This window comes from Rhinolophus sinicus, chromosome 7 (genome assembly GCF_057876585.1).
Source record: "Rhinolophus sinicus isolate RSI-liver-muscle chromosome 7, RSI-T2T, whole genome shotgun sequence".
Classification (NCBI taxonomy): domain Eukaryota; kingdom Metazoa; phylum Chordata; class Mammalia; order Chiroptera; family Rhinolophidae; genus Rhinolophus; species Rhinolophus sinicus.
Window position 1 is genome coordinate 50,418,299 of NC_142507.1, and position 15,737 is coordinate 50,434,035.

Below are 15,737 nucleotides of genomic sequence, written 5' to 3' on the forward strand. Positions count from 1 at the left end.
GTTCCCGAGGTCGAAACACTGTTCCCACCAACCATCACTGAAGGTATAACCAGCATGTTCTCAAGCCCAAGCGTGGCATGTCCGGGACCTCAGAGATTACATCACCAGTAGCGACCCCATAGCTCTCACCAGAAGTCCTGTGTGTCTCCACCTGGCCCAGTAACATTTAGCAATCGCATCTCCTAGATGGACCATGCCTATGACTGAATTGTTAAAGGAAGTGGATTGGGGGTGTCTGCCCTTCCACAGAAGCAACTGGGCTTTTGCAGTGATTGCTTCCTTGGGGCTATTAGGAAAACTGTAGGGGAAATAAGGCTTTCTGGGTCTGCCTCTACATCTGCATGAGAAGAAGAGGAAACATCTAGTAAACCCACAAGAAGAGCCCAAGTGACAGTCCCCAAATCTCACAGGGTTTGGCACAGTCTTCGGCTCTTGAGGACATGTCTAGAATCCCTCATGTCCTCAACACAGATCCTTTACCTTCCATCAGGATCCCCTTTTTATCTCACTAGCCATACCTGACCCTAACTTCTCCCTTGAGCTTCTGCATGAACTCCACTTCTCCTTTGCTTGAACAGCGTCTTCTGAGTCCTCCTAACCGATGCTTGTAACTTTCTTTATGTACAACACAGACCTTTGTACAGGTCCCTCTGCCTCTCACTTCCCGCTTTCCTTGAGGATCGTGGGTGAGCAAGATGGGTCTGCAGGATGACCAAATGTCCGCCCTTAAAGCTAGATCGGGATGTCCCCAGGTCACTGGGTTATTGCTACTGTGGGACAGGAGTAACTTCAGGATATATGAAGAGAGCTGGATTCTGATTGACATGATGTACACTCTCCTAAGAGTGTAATTCTTTCACCCTAGTTCTCAGTTGTAGGCAAACTGGTTAGTAAAGTCATTTATTCCTCAACCTTCTTTCCTGTAGCCCAGCGTGGAGAAAATGACCAGAGCACATTTTGAGAAGGTCAGTTCAGCCCCGGAATAAACCTTGACACTGGGGCATTTGTATTTCCCTTGCAATGTCTGCCCTATTACTTGACATAGGAGATAATAAATTATGGGTTAAGAAAGTCTTTTGATGAGGGCTTGACCCATGATATACTGATATACATACTGATCGGATGAAGAATATCTTGGGTAGGAACCATTTGGCTTTCTGTCACCTTTCCTTGAAAACCAAATCTTCAGTTTTGGGTAAGTTAATGTGAAATCATTGTAAATTTCCTCGAACTTTTCTGGAGCTTGAGGGTATCACTCTTTTGCTGCCAATTAAATAAAGCTTGTTTTGCCGTAACTATTTTGTGTCCAGATTCTCAAAAATGTGTTTGCTTGTTTCCAGGGAAATGGTCCCTTAAGAGTAGGCTCTGAGTGTCCCCGAGTTGTGTCCTTAGCAAGTGGCCTTTGTTCTTAACACCAAGTTCCCTTCCTACCTCAAGCACACACACCCATCCTCTAACCAACACACCCCGACAACTATGTGTTCCTTCCAAGGCAAGAACCACCTTTTGGCCACAGCAAATGGCTTCATCCTTATTTTTGAACTCACCTTAGGAAGTCACAGGTCTGGCCATGATGGTAATTTCCCCCAGGTGTCTCCCACAACATTCTGTTCTCAATCACATGTAAGATCTATAATAGATACCTGGGAAATTCCTGTGAAAAAACTAGACTAATCAGTCATTGCTTTTCTTCATTTGAACTTTTGCCATGGAGAAAAGTTAATCAAGATTCAAATCAACAAAGGAGAGAAACGTCAGTAAACTTGAAGTGATGAACTTGAGAAAAGATCATTTTTAATGCCCTTATTCTGCCTGAGAACTGACTTACATTGTAAAAGATGTGAAGTAGTAGGTTAAAAAACAAAACAACTTTATTTAAACAAGAGATCAGATCTGCACATAGACCTCTGTGAGACAAATGGAAACAGCACACAAAATAGTTGAATTATCCCATGGAAGCAATTAGAACAAATAGATTAGGAAATGTGGGGGAAAATAAAGGAAAAAAATAACCTATTGAGACGTAACTAACCACTGACCTAAACAATTCACACCACACATACTGGAAGCCCTGGGGTTTTATTTGGGGGAGGAAAAGAGGGGGGAAAGAAATATTAGCTTTCCTTAGATGATAAAGAAAAACAAGGCTAGATCCCGAGTCACTTTTTACGCATTTACATTTAAATTTTAAAAACAAGTTAGCCAAAGTAAGCTACCTTTGACATGGAAATATGAAAACCCAAATTAGCCTGGGAACAAATCAGATCTCTGTTTCCTCATTTTAAAGTGGGAAATTAGACCAGATGGACTATGGTCTTTTCCGATGTTAACATTCCATGAGTCTTATTTTTTTTCTTTCTAAAGAAAATAGATATATTTAAATCACTAGAAAAAGATAACATCCATCCAGAAGGCACTTTAAAAATAGGTGGATATCTTTAAAGTTAGACATTATTTTTAAGCAGAAAGAACTCTTAAGATTTAGAAAAGAACACGTGCCCATCTTCAAAGCTGATGGCAATGTTTAGTTAAGTTAGTTGCAATTATATGGAATTATATGGAAAGATAACCTCACATAGTTTAAAGGAGGGGTGACATCATAAACTTTCAAAAGTGGTTTTATCCAGTCCCCCTTCCTTTATTTTGTCCCAAATGCTTTCTGGCACATTCAGGGATGACCACCAGTCAAAGCCTGGCAGCAGAGCCATAGAGACAGACATCCCAGAGCCTGCCAGATCTCAGACTCACAACCCCAGGTGGGATTGGATGCTTAGGAAATGAGTAACTGAGTGCACACGTCTTCTTTGACATGGGGTTGCTTCTCTTTGCAACCTCAACTGCTATGCTGCTAAACGCCACTGCCCACACATGCAATGAATCAACTTCAGCACATACCTGTAGTCTAGATTTTACCGTGCTCTGTTACAAGGTCAAAAACAAAGGTCAGTGGCTTTGTGCCAAGCCAAGACTCTATCAATTTAGACCCTGTTCTGTTCAACATATTTGTGACCTGGATGAAGGCATAAAGCATATAATGAATGAATTTTGCAAATTGTCCCTAATCAAGTGGCCACTACATCATTTATGGAGAGGCGCATAAATATTTTTATTTTGATCACGGGGATATGATTCCGTAGAGCCAGAATGAATTTATAAGTGACAAGTGCAAGTCACAATATTTATAGAGATAAAAGATGACAAACAACATGACCCAGAAATAGCTGTGGGGAGAGGTGGGAAATTCAAAACTGACCTGAAGTTCGGTAAAACCCCAAAATGCTACCCCTGAGGAGAAAGAAGCCAACATGACATTGGGCTATAAGGTTAATATTAGGCAGACAAATCCTTGTACTAAAGTAATTACCCACTGAGTCAATGATCACACTCAGTGTTTGGTTTCTATGCTTTTAAAAGCATGGAGACAACTGGAGAGGAGCCCAAGACAAACAAAAAGAAAGTCTACAAGCTGAAAATTCTCACTTGAAGAAAAACTGTACGATCTGCTTTAGTGCAACCACTGAGTAACTTCAAGAGTATCCTCAAAGGAAAACGGTGTCGGGGAATTATTTCTGCCTTGTTTGCTTCTCACACGCTTGGATTTGTCGAGTTTGGCTGGCAACATCAACACAAGGGCAGTTCACCAACAAGTGCAACTGGCTGCGAGGCCGGTGGCCTCCCCTGAACTTCTCAGTAATTGTGGGGTGTGATTCTCCTCCCGCAATGAAATTGAGCTTGCTTTGTCTTACCTGCAGCTCTGCTCACATTCGAATTCTCTCTCTGTGACTCCTGAGTGCTCTGTGTCCTCCCTCGCACTCATCCCTTTTGGAGTCTGAGTTAAGGCACAGCCTTAGGCTTTGAGCGCTGGTTTCTCCAGCCAGGATCTTGGAAATCAAGGACTCAAGTGTTTCAGAGCTGCCGGAGCTTCTTGACTTGTGAGAAGATGGAGAAGAATCGCAGCGTTCACATTCTTCAGTTTAAACCTCATTTGTTTGCTTTTGCTTTCAATGTATTATGTGCTTGTGTTTTTTTTCTCACCCACCTCTGGAATCTCCTCTTCCTGCCCAGAGCAACAATTCTCCTTGCTCCTTTTGTGTGTCCCCCCCACCCCACCCACCCAAACCTGTCTCCAGGGCCCTTATGTCTGAGGAAGCCCTTGGAGGGAGTTCATTTTGGGTTTGCCCTTTTTTGTTCCCGTTGAGGGCGGCCTTTGCGATCTGAGGTGCTTCTTGGATCCTCTTGAATGACCTAACTTTAAACCGTGATTTTCTTTCAGCTCATCAAGGTGGCTTTGGAGAAAAGTCTGGCAGCTGTGGAGACCCAGAATGTGTCTCTTCCTCCTCCTTCCCCGACAGGAGGGGAAAATAACAGGGATCTTCAGGAGGAAATGCTCCACCTGAGAGCTGAGATCTACCAGCACTTAGAGGAGAAGAAGAAAGCTGAGGGGGAACTGAAAGAGCTAAAGGCTCAACTGGAGGAAGCAGGCTTCTCCTCTGTGGCCCACATCAGGTAGGACATGCCCCCCAGAGAAAGGGAGCCTGCAACTGAGAGGCCAGTGTAGCCCAGGGATTCCCCGGGCTGCTGCCAAGACGTCGGTGCTGCCGTGGGACTTCTTGGTCCTCAGCCCAGCCTCCATGCATTTATGGTTATGCAAATTCGTCAGACAAAAGTGAACAATATTGCATACTGGTGACTATCGATGATTACCCTTCCGATTACAGGTAACCCCCATATAACATTGTTGTTAGGTTCCTAAAAAATGCTGTTTTATGCGAATCCGTGTTATACAGAAACAAAGAACTAGTACAAAAAAGGGGCTTAGGTTCCAAGGATTAAAAAAACACACTATTATATTTTTATAATTAAGATAAATATCTTTATTAAAGCAATTTTCACCAAAAGTATAACATATTAATATGTATTAAATAATGTTTTCTTCGTCTTCACTATTAAGCATCATTAACCAAGGGCGTTTTCTTTTTGACAAGATATCTTCATCCTCCGAACTTAATACTCCATGAACAAAATGGATTTTAAATTCTAATAAATTTTAAAATTCTGCAGTCAAATCTGATACGACATCCACGCTCGAGTGAAACATTTTGAATGAGATATTTTTTGTTCTTAAAAGCTCTTACTATGTTCCATGTTGTTCGGGGATTTCTCTAACCCTCAAACCATGTTAGAGCGAAACCGTGTTGTAGAAGTGCTGTGTTATATGGGGGTTACCTGTCCTCAAACAAATCTGGTCTTAATTCAATACAATAATGGACAGTCGTGAGTGGAAATCTCCTAGTTGTATGACTGGTATTGTTCTTTTGAATTGACAAGAACGTATAATGAATCTCCTGGTAGCCAAGGTGCCCCACTGCTGTAGGCAGAACCAGAACATTCCCTGAGGGAGAAGGATTTATCCAGAGGCCCCCTCCATCTCCACTCAGCTCACTCTCGGAAGCATGAGTCCTTGAATCGTGGAATAGCAATCTTACTCATCTCTGCTATTTTATAAATTTTGCAAAAGTGGCCTAGAGCGGATTCCCTGGCTAGACTAGCCGTTCTGTCTTTAATGGCTTTTTTTTAATAGCTAAATAAATTTTTCATATTCCTAATTGCAGATGTACAAATGTAATTTTTTTTTTTTAAGATGCTTGGGGAACATGCTGATAATGTAGGGCTGATTCATTTATTCATTCATCCCTGGGGGCCATCGTCATCACGGTCTGTTGTGGTCTGTTGTGTATACAGCTGTACAGACATACAACTTCTAATTCATTCTCTGCTGTTTCCTGGCCTATTATGTGCCACTTAAGCATCCCTGAATCATCGATGCTATTAGCACTAGAAAGGACTTTGCTTTCCAGCCTAATGTCCTTGTTTCGTAGTCGAGGAAACTCTGGCCTAAAAAGTTCTAGTAACTTGCACCAGGTTGCATAATTGTCCATGGCTTATACCCTCTGGCTCCCAATTTTTAAAATCTAAGCCTTCTCTGCTACATACTTTGTCAAACAGTTTTTGAAATGTTCTTGTGTCATTCTTAATGCTGCTGGTTCATTGACTCTGAGTTGTCGTGATATTTCTTTCCTTAAATTCTACTTAAAGCATAACTTTTACTTAAACTTTATGTGTAAAGTTAGTTGAGCTGTCGTGGGTAAGAACAGTTATATCTCTTTGATACCACGGTTGAACCTACAGTCAAACCCCATGCAGATATTTTTGTGGATTATTTTCCTTTTTTTCTCCAGAGTTACTAACCTGAAAGGCTGATTGGTTTAACTCTCCACTCAACCTTAAGAGTCACTGGTATTGTAGAAAATAGAATTTATCTAACGTGTAGCCCATCTTCCCAGAAGATTTTGTTGAGCTTTGCTTTCATTACTTTGTATTGTGAAAACAGCAGGGTTTTCTCCAAAACATAAAATTATAACATATTAAATATCCTTTTCTATACGATACATGTGCCCCTCTCTCTCCCTCTTACACTTAGTTTAGATAAAACAAAAACAAAAACACCTGCCCCATTTTTCTTCGTTGAGAAACTCTCTCGTAAACAGTAGATCTGATTCCCATTTTCTTCCTTAATTCACACTAGACAAGCTCTGCTCTTGGTTCCAAGACTTCGAGATTCTGAGAAACCCATCCTGTGGGGACAGCCGACTGCTGACGCTTCCGGCTGTGAATTACTCATTTCCTTTGCCTCTTCCAGTCAGCTGTTCTCCATTTAGCGTGCTTAAGAAGCACCTGCAGAACTTAAGTAAAATGTAGATTCGTGTAGGCCTCAGCTCTAAAGCGCCTCGTGGGATTCTGAAGTTAGTATTCCTCGGGTCTGTAGCTAGCACAGCAGATTTCAGTGACTCCAATGCATACCCCGAGCTAACTCCATCACATAGATAAAATTTCATTTAAGCATCCAATAACTCCACCAGGTAAGTGTTGTCGTCCTTATTTTATATAAAAGGAGACGGAGGTTCAAAGGTGAATTGCCTATTTCAGTGAATTGCCTTGTTATAGCCATGTTTTTTTATTGCTTCCACCAACCCTAGTCAAGGGTTTGGTGGGAGGAAAAGGTGGGCCTAGAAAGTCTTGGTGAAAGGCATTTGTGTAGTCCATTTTATTACTTCTACAAATATGAATGTTTAATGTAGAGGCACTGGGGACCCAAGGTGGACAGGACAAACACAGTCCCTGCTGTCATGCAGACAGTCTCCTGTCACTGGAGCCAGACGCCAAGCAAATAATTACTTACATACATTTGATCATTGTTCTGATTAGTATTATATATTTCTTCTGTGTTCCTAGGTCCCAATTTCTCATCCAGTGGTTGAAAACTGACTGATAATAACTAATAGAACTGTAGAATCCATGATAATAACTTTGTCCCAAGGTCCTTATTTTTTTGTCTTAACAGTGTAAGTACGCTTGTTTATTCCAGAGGCCACTGAAAGTTAGGACGGGAGGCTGTGTGGCACGTAAAGAAAACCGGACTGGGTGTCTTGAGTGCAGGATTTTTAGTGAGGATGCTTACTCTTCCTGAGCCTTGGTTTTCTCGTCTATAAAATAAAGGCGTTATTGAAGGTCTCTGGGGGAGCTTCATGCCCTGGGGTGGCTCTGAGTCTATGATGGACTGAGATGTGGGTCCAAGGGATTATTAGGGGCTGAGGTCAAGGCCAGACCTGGCCCTGACGGCGTGTATCCTGCAGGAATACCATGCTGAGCCTTTGCCTTGAGAATGCTGAGCTGAAAGAGCAGATGGGAGAAGCCATGTCTGATGGAGGGGAGATCGAGGAAGATAAGGAGAAGGGCGAGGCCGTGGTGGCAGCCACGGGGGGTCTGAATGAGAAGAGCCTCCGGGCGGAGCTCAGAAAGCTCCAGGACAAGCTGAAGAACGCCTGCCACATCATCAGCCTCCTCAAAGAGCAGCTGGTACTGAGCAGCAAGGAAGGGAGGAGTAAACTTAATCCAGAGCTCCTTGTGTGCCTGGCGGGGGAGACGGACGGGATGAACACAGAGCCGGGGGCTCTTCCCGGGGAGCACCGCCGCCAAGGAGCCCAGGACGTGACCACGACGCCCCGCCGCAGACCCCAGAGCCTCGACCTTGGGGCTGTCCTTGCAGCGAATGCCCACCAAGTAAGTGTGGGATTACATGGGAGGCAGAGGCCTTAGAGAAGGGCTGGAGTGGCAGTGTTTACTTAAATGGTTCTGCCTTGTGGGTCAAGAGGCACTGAGAGAAGGGCCCCTTTGTACCACAAGCAGTGGTAAGAATAGTCCTCACATATTCAGCCTTTAGAAAGGTCTTCACAACATTATCCTGTAAGTATTTCTTGAGTAATTAGTTTTCCATAAATATGTCTTGAGTGCTTAGTTTTCCAGATAGCACCCTAGGTGTTGGCAGCAGGCAGTAAGACTGGTCTCTGGCCCTCGGGTACTAGATACTGCGGGGAAGGATGGCACAAGAACAGGTCAATTCATTAGATGCGATCCAGGGATGCCTGGGTGTGTAATGACACCTCTTCTGTATCACTGCCGTTTGCATCACAGCTCATCACAGCTCATCACAGGTGTGTGTTCCTGGGTCTCAGGATCCTCTTAAGGGAAAGAAGGGGCTTTGCTGAGGATTCAGTAAAATGGAGAAACCAGAGGATTCTGAAACACACCAGGGAGAGATGAGTGGAGGTTTCTACCCCTTCTCTTTTCAAACACCGGGCAAACGTTTCCTGGGAGCTCCTCCATAGACTCAGCTGGCACTGCGCTGTGTGCTGTAGATGCAGAGATGAATAAAACATTATCCCAGCTCTCAAGGAGCTCTGTCTGGGAAGCAAGTCACTGCCAGATGGCATGAGCAGTGCTGTGACAGACACATGAATAAAGTCTCCAGGTTCAGAAGGGGAAGTGGCCCTCGCTGCTGGGGGGTGACCTCAGACTGCTCTGATCCCTTCACTTCCCTCTGCTGGCTCCTTTCACAGCTGGATAACCAGCCGCAGGCCGGTGAGTCAGAATTTAGCCTCCCAGGTCCCACCAAGCACCTGCGCTCCCAGCTGGCACAGTGCAGACAACGCTATCAAGATCTCCAGGAGAAGCTGCTGATATCAGAGGCCACTGTGTTTGCCCAGGCCAACCAGCTGGAGAAATACAGACTCATGTTCAGTAAGTCTGAAGTTCCCTATCACCAGAGTCTGTCTGCTCCCGGAGAGGCTCCATGCTTTGCAGACTTTCCTTCCCCAACCTCAAAACAAGCGTCAATCCTGACCGTGGTCCTAGAATTGTGGACATGGATATTTAACTTAAGTGTGCATATGGCAGAGAAGAATAAAGAGAGAAAGCACATTTGCAGCGCAAGTACAGGGAGGAAATGGGTTGACATCTAGGTGTGGCGATTTCTGATAGAGTTAGCAAACGGTCTTAACTCACTCAGCATATACTGTTTCCCTTTGCTCCTGTTTGCATCACACCAGATTCTCCAAAAATATATCGTCATCATTGGACTAGATTCGGTGCTTTCCAATAGAACCCCCTGCAGGGGGAGAAACGTGCTGTGCCTGAATCACGTGTGCTTACCGAGCACACAACACATGGCTAGTTCAGCCTGGGCATTTTAAGTTTTATTTAATCTTAGAGCCTCTGCAGACAAAGCACTTGCTAGTTTCCCTGAGGCTTCTAGAGGTGAGAGTAGGCAATGCCTGTCTTGCCGATGTGTGGTCCCAACTCTGCCTAGGTTATCTGTAGCTGAGATTGTCTGTGGCAAACTCGGGCTTATTCTGGTGGAGGGATGGCCTGCTGCCTGGGGCGGGTGGTCTCTTCTACCCCCTGAGTCCAAAGAAGCACATGTCCCACCCTGGATCTGAGCTCCCTGCCCCCAAGGGCCGGCTTGTGCGGACATGCCGATGGGGACGAGGGTATAGGTGGGAAACTCAGATTCTCTGTGACACCCTCTATCTCTTCCAAGCAGGTGAACCCTTGGTGAAGCAGGACAGCAAGCAAATCCAGGTGGACCTCCAGGACCTGGGCTACGAGACTTGTGGCCGAAGTGAGAATGAGGCCGAGCGGGAGGAAAGCACCAGCCCCGGTAAGAGCGCGCGTGTTCTGACTCATCTGCCCTCCCCGGAGCCAGCTTGCATGTCTGGGTGCTGCTCGCCAGTCCCACACCTGGTGAGGAGGAGGGACGAGGGGCTGTCGTAGACCCAAGGTTGACACAGCACCAGAGAGGGACGGGAAGTCTGGAGAAGAACTCTTGCCCCGAATGAGGCTCAGTGTGCATCTGAATTTCTACAATTAGTTTTCAGCATACTGCTGTTGAAGAAAAAAAAAAAATGTCTTATGCAACTGATTGGCATGGGAAAAAAACAACACGAAGGCTCACTTATTAACGAAAAGACCAGATGAGCTTTGGGGGATATGCAAACCATACGTTAAAAAATTGTTTTTCTATCATAAAAAGACTATGAGTGTAGGGACACCCATCAAGTTGAAATCGAGAAGAGGACAGAAACACTCAGGAAAATAGAGGGTGACCACAGCTGACTTGCAGGCCTATTGGGAGAGCAAGAAATACTGTCTTTGGGCGCTTGTGCAGTGCCAAGGTGGAATAAAGTGCTGCTTCCGCTTTCGCTCTCGCGACAATTGTCCTCCTGACCATACCTGCCTCCCCTTGAAGGGAGTGGCCACGGCTGCACGCCCAGCTTTACTCAGGAAGACATCTTTGTCTTTTTCAGAGTGTGAGGAGCATGACAGCCTCAGGGAGACCGTTCCCATGGAGGGGCTGTGCTCTGAGCAGGGGCGCCGGGGCTTGACTCTGGCCGGTCCCCCTGGGAAGAAGCCCTTGGAGAGCCAGCTCCGGAAGCAGGAAGAGTTCCAGGCATATGGGAAGTCGGAAGACATCTCTGTCCTCCGTAAGGACATCAAAGATCTGAAGGCCCAGCTGCAGATGGCCAACAAGATCATTCAAAACCTCAAGAGCCGGGTCCGGTCCCTCTCAGTCACAAGCGACTATTCGTCCAGCCTGGAGAGACCCCGCAAGCTGAAGGCCGTGGGCACCCTCGAGGGGTCTTCCCCTCATAGTGTCACTGATGAGGATGAGGGCTGGCTGTCTGATGGCACTGGGGCTTTCTACCCCCCCGGGCTCCAGGCTAAAAAGGATCTGGAGAGTCTGATCCACAGAGTGTCCCAGCTGGAGGCCCAGCTCCCGAAAACCGGACTGGAAGGGAAGCTGGCCGAGGAGCTGAGATCAGCCTCGTGGCCTGGGTAAGATCCTGGCCTGACCGATAATGTTTGACTTTGTGTTTGAAGTAGGGCAGCCAGGCAGTTGGAAGGCAGAACCCGAGGGCACTTATTTCAGTGGTAGACCTGGGTCTGAAGAAAGGACAGGTGGGTAACCAGCACGGTGGCCCCGTTGGGGAGACCCCAGGTCTCCGGCATTTCCTCCCAGGAATACATTAGTAAAGTGGCAGTCTATGTGGTTATTGCAGTAAGTCTGGAGTCAGACTGCCTGCGTTTGCATCCCAGCACTGGCATTTATGAGCTGTGCAACCTACTTTGTCTTTCTGAGCCTATTTCCAAACCTAGTAAATGAGGGTAATAAGAGAACCTACCTCAAGGGTGTTTATTAGGTTTAAATGAATTCATACAAGTGCCTATAAGAATGCCTAACATATATTAAGCTCTCAACATACCATTTGCCGTAATGGTTATTATTCTTATTGTTATCAATACTTGGTGTTGAAAAACACCAGGTAACATCCATCTCAATATCCTAGTTATCTACGCTGAGTGACAAACCACCCCAAAATGAAGTGGCTTCAAACAATAGTTTATGTGGATTGACGGGGCTCAGTGGAGTGGCCCTCGCTTCGGGGCTGTAACGTGGCTGCCATCAGCTGGTTGATCAGGCTGGAGGGTCATCTGAAAGGTCTAGCTGGGCTGGACAGTTTCTTCATTGACACGTCTGGTGCCCGGTGTTGCTTGGCGCCTCTCTTTTTCCATGTGGCTTGTCTCCCAGGGCTTCTGCTGCTGCCTTGGGCTTCTCATAGGATGGTGGTCTCAGGGTAGTTTCACTCCTACATGGCAGCTGGCTTCCAAGGGACAGGAAATGGGAAATTTCCAGGCTACATAAGGCTACTCCTGGCCTTGGCACCGTATCACTTCCACTGTATTATCTGGTCAAAGTGGTCACAGAGCCCAGTCGGATTTAAGGAGGTGGAGAATAGCCTCTTCCTGCTGCTGAGAGAGCCGCAAAGCCTCACTGCAGAAGAGCAAAGGAACGGAGCCTCCGTAATGGCCGTCTTTGCCAAATACAGTCTGCCGTAATGCAGATGGTCTCAGAATTAGAAGACAGGGAAGGTCTTCCCCAGACTTAAGGTTAAGTGATTCTACTCAATTTATTTTTAGTATTTATTGAATACCTACTCAATAAATATAGTTAGTATTTATTATCAACTGTCTCCACTCTACTGGTGCCCCCATAGAACTTAGGGTTCATTTTTGGACATTTGACTAACATATATAGCACAGTGGCATACATCGTTTGATGCAATAGTTTCTCAGAGCAGAATTTGCTCTTAAATACCTCCTTCGGTTTATGTGCAAGAATTCCATGTGGGGGAGTTCCTTAGAGATGTTCTCCCAGAAACCTCCACGGGAGCCCCAGTAACTCACCAGTCTCTCTTTTCCATTCTTCCTCTTTCCCCTTCTTCCCTGCGTTAGGAAATACGATTCCCTGATTCAGGATCAGGCCCGAGAACTGTCCTACCTACGCCAGAAAATACGAGAAGGGAGAGGTATCTGCTATCTTCTCATGCAGCATGCCAAAGATACAGTCAAATCTTTCGAGGACCTTCTAAGGAGCAATGACATAGACTACTACCTGGGACAGAGCTTCCGGGAGCAGCTCGCCCAGGGAAGCCAGCTGACAGAGAGGCTCACCGGCAAGCTCAGCACCAGTAAGTTGGCCACAGGCTTTGGGACACTCTCAGTCACTCCCACAGCCCCTCTCGGTGGCTGCCACGCCCTCACCGCAGCCTCTTAACCCAGGGTCCTGCTTCCACTTCCTTCCCCGGGGCCATTGCAGGATCGGGACTGGCTGGTGGGAAGCACTGAAGAGGAGCACGTGGGGTGGGAGAGGCCATGATGACAACTGTAGAAACGTCATCAATCACAGAATGTGACCGTTAGGGAAAGAGGCTGCGTCCATCCGGTGCAAAGGGGGAGAAAGAGATGAGATCAGCGGGCCTAGTTGCAGTGAACAGAACCCTGACCTGAGTGTCGCAAGACCGAAGCTCAGGCCTGGCTGCTGCCATTCACTTGCTTTGGGCAAATGACTTATCCTTCTGGTGTCTCGGTTCCTTTACTCGTTGCATGGTATCGTACGTGAATGTAATTTAAAGGTGGATTACATTCACTGTGCCCTTTGAACATGGTTTAGTACAAGGGGTAGGAATGTTGGCGGTTATTGGAGCCCTTTACTTAGAGAGAATTTCCTGAGAGCACCTGACGGAATAGAGCAGAACCAGTCTTGGGGGCCAACCATCGCACATTGTGGTGGCAGGTGCAGAGCTGGGGCAGGGCTGTTTGTCATCTCCTCAGAGCAGGAGTAGATCCTACATAGCAGCCGTGATGGGACACAGCTGTATGGCTGCAATGAAGTCTGCGGCAGACTTGGAGGCTGGAATATTCCAGTGGGAAGCTGGGCAAGTGCCTTTTACAGTTTTTCACGTTGATTTAGGGCAGAGGAAGTCATGATGGTGGGGAGGTCTGCCCAGGGAGCTCAGGCACACCTGCCAGGTCTCTTCTCTAAAGACACAGCCTGAGGTCTCCTAGAAGAATTCTCCCACATATCTTGGACATGCATAGAGTAATCGCTACGCTGCACCCAAAAAGGTTTATAATGTGTGAAGTGGGACTTGGTGAATTTCTAACTGTTTCTATCTGAATTTTGTTTGCAGAGGATCATAAAAGTGAAAAAGATCAAGCTGGACTTGAGCCACTGGCCCTCAGGTAATTCAACACAGGTGTGGTAAAGGGATCGGGAACAGGGCCCAAGGGGTCAGGCGTGGCTGCAACTTCACGAACTAGAAAAAGGAAAATGCTGATCATCATCGGTTTATTTATTCACAGAACACTTTACTGTTGTTGGTTTTAACCTAATTCTTTTCTCTCTTTTGATGTAATTCTACCGACTTTTATTTGCCTATTTATTCTCCAGGCTTAGTAACCTACAGTCAGTCTGATTAAAAGTGAACTAACCAGGTTTCAGGAGTTCTCGGCACCGCCAAGGGTCTCCTCTGCTTTTTCCCTGTGTGTTTACAGCCCAGGGTGTACTTTTTGCCAAGTTGGCTTTCCCCGTGTTGAGTCAGTAGCGAGCTTATAGCCACCTGATTTCCTTGGGAAGAAAGAATTATATTACAGTTCCTAGGGGAAAAGTTCTAGATGTTGCAGAAACCAGTTTTCGATGAGTCATTGCCGATAGTCTTATAATGCACAATAAAATATGGGCTCAGAGTTTGTTGTAGCCATTAGTTTGAGCCCCTTTGTGCCATGAGTGTGTGTGTTTAGACCACACAGTGCTTTTCAAAATATTTGTGAAGGGCAAAGTGTTTTTGTTTTTATTTTTAACTCTAATCACAGACACAGGTCTGTACCTCAACCACCCAGGTGATTTCACTCACTGCTCTTGGATGTTATGGCAGTGCAATGCCAACTTGCAGTTTCTCATGCTTCCCTTTGGTCTCTGTACTCATCTTGTTAGAGACTAACAGTCAGTGACCGGCCGTCCTCAGACTGCAGCTGGAGTGCGGACCATTAGAGGGCTAGCTCTGTCTCCGCTAGTCCTCAGCGTGTCATGTGGCCAGTGCACTGGGCAGTTCTCACTTCTCCTCCCTCTCCTCCCCCATTCATTGCAATGACTGTCTGCAGAAATGGTCCCCTCGACCTGTGTGACTTTGCCCATGGGCCCAGGCAGGCCCCACTGGTCCAGAGACCTCAGTTTCACCTGTTGTCCTCCTTCACCCCACTAGGCTCAGCAGGGAGCTGCAGGAGAAGGAGAAAGTGATTGAAGTCTTGCAGGCCAAGCTGGATGCCCAGTCCCTCACGCCGTCCAGCAGCCAGGCCTTGTCCGACTCCCACCGCTCTCCCAGCAGCTCCTCCTTCCTGTCTGATGAGCTGGAAGCCTGCTCGGACATGGACGTAGCCAGCGAGTACACACAGTATGAAGAGAAGAAACCTGCGCCTGGCCACTCAGGTAGCCTCCACTTTCTGAGAGCTCCCAGCTTTGTGTAGGCTGAGAGGAGACCACCAGGCCCAGGCCTTAGAGATCCGCCTTGGTGGGCAACGGGCTGGACGTGGCTCTGGGACCAAGTGCCAAGCACGGGCCCCTGTGGGTCAGGATCTCCACCCTGCCCCTGGGTGCCCACCCGCATATCACGCTGTTAGACCCAAGGAGAGCTACAGTGGGGGGGCGTGGGGGCCACGGCCGACTTTTCCTTCCCGCCGCCACATGAGCACGGAATCTGTGTGGCTGACCTCTTTCTGTAAGATGGGACATCTCGTCCTTCCTGCAGGGATCTCGTTAGCTGCAGCTCCTTAACAGTGTCCCTGAGCATCTGTGAGTGTCCTCAGATGCTGCTGGTCTCGCCTGGTATTTTTGGAGGTGCCATGTTTATGGTTTCAGGGCTCTGAGCCCCAGCATCACCTCTAAGGTGGCTGGCCTCACCAAAGGAGCTGTATCTGCACACAGGAAGTGATCCCTGCTGACG

The 15,737-nt window shown here is 46.8% G+C and overlaps 1 protein-coding gene across 50 annotated transcripts in view; it reads left to right on the forward strand.

Moving 5' to 3' along the window:
- Positions 1-15,737, forward strand: part of PDE4DIP (phosphodiesterase 4D interacting protein) — a 176,305-nt gene that overhangs the window by 136,786 nt on the left and 23,782 nt on the right. For 29 of the 50 annotated variants that reach the window (XR_012491576.2, XR_002136045.3, XR_012491575.2 and 26 more), the window contains 8 exons: positions 4,274-4,506; positions 7,695-8,121; positions 8,958-9,138; positions 9,938-10,057; positions 10,704-11,232; positions 12,691-12,926; positions 13,929-13,980; positions 15,000-15,223. Coding sequence is in view for 46 of the 50 variants with exons in the window: in XM_019714221.3 (XP_019569780.3) it covers positions 4,274-4,506; positions 7,695-8,121; positions 8,958-9,138; positions 9,938-10,057; positions 10,704-11,232; positions 12,691-12,926; positions 13,929-13,980; positions 15,000-15,223 (2,002 nt within the window). In the remaining 4 variants the exon portion in view is untranslated. The remainder of the gene's footprint in view (positions 1-4,273; positions 4,507-7,694; positions 8,122-8,957; positions 9,139-9,937; positions 10,058-10,703; positions 11,233-12,690; positions 12,927-13,928; positions 13,981-14,999; positions 15,224-15,737) is intronic. The other 21 variants (XR_012491574.2, XM_074318453.2, XM_019714217.3 and 18 more) reach the window with 1 other exon arrangement.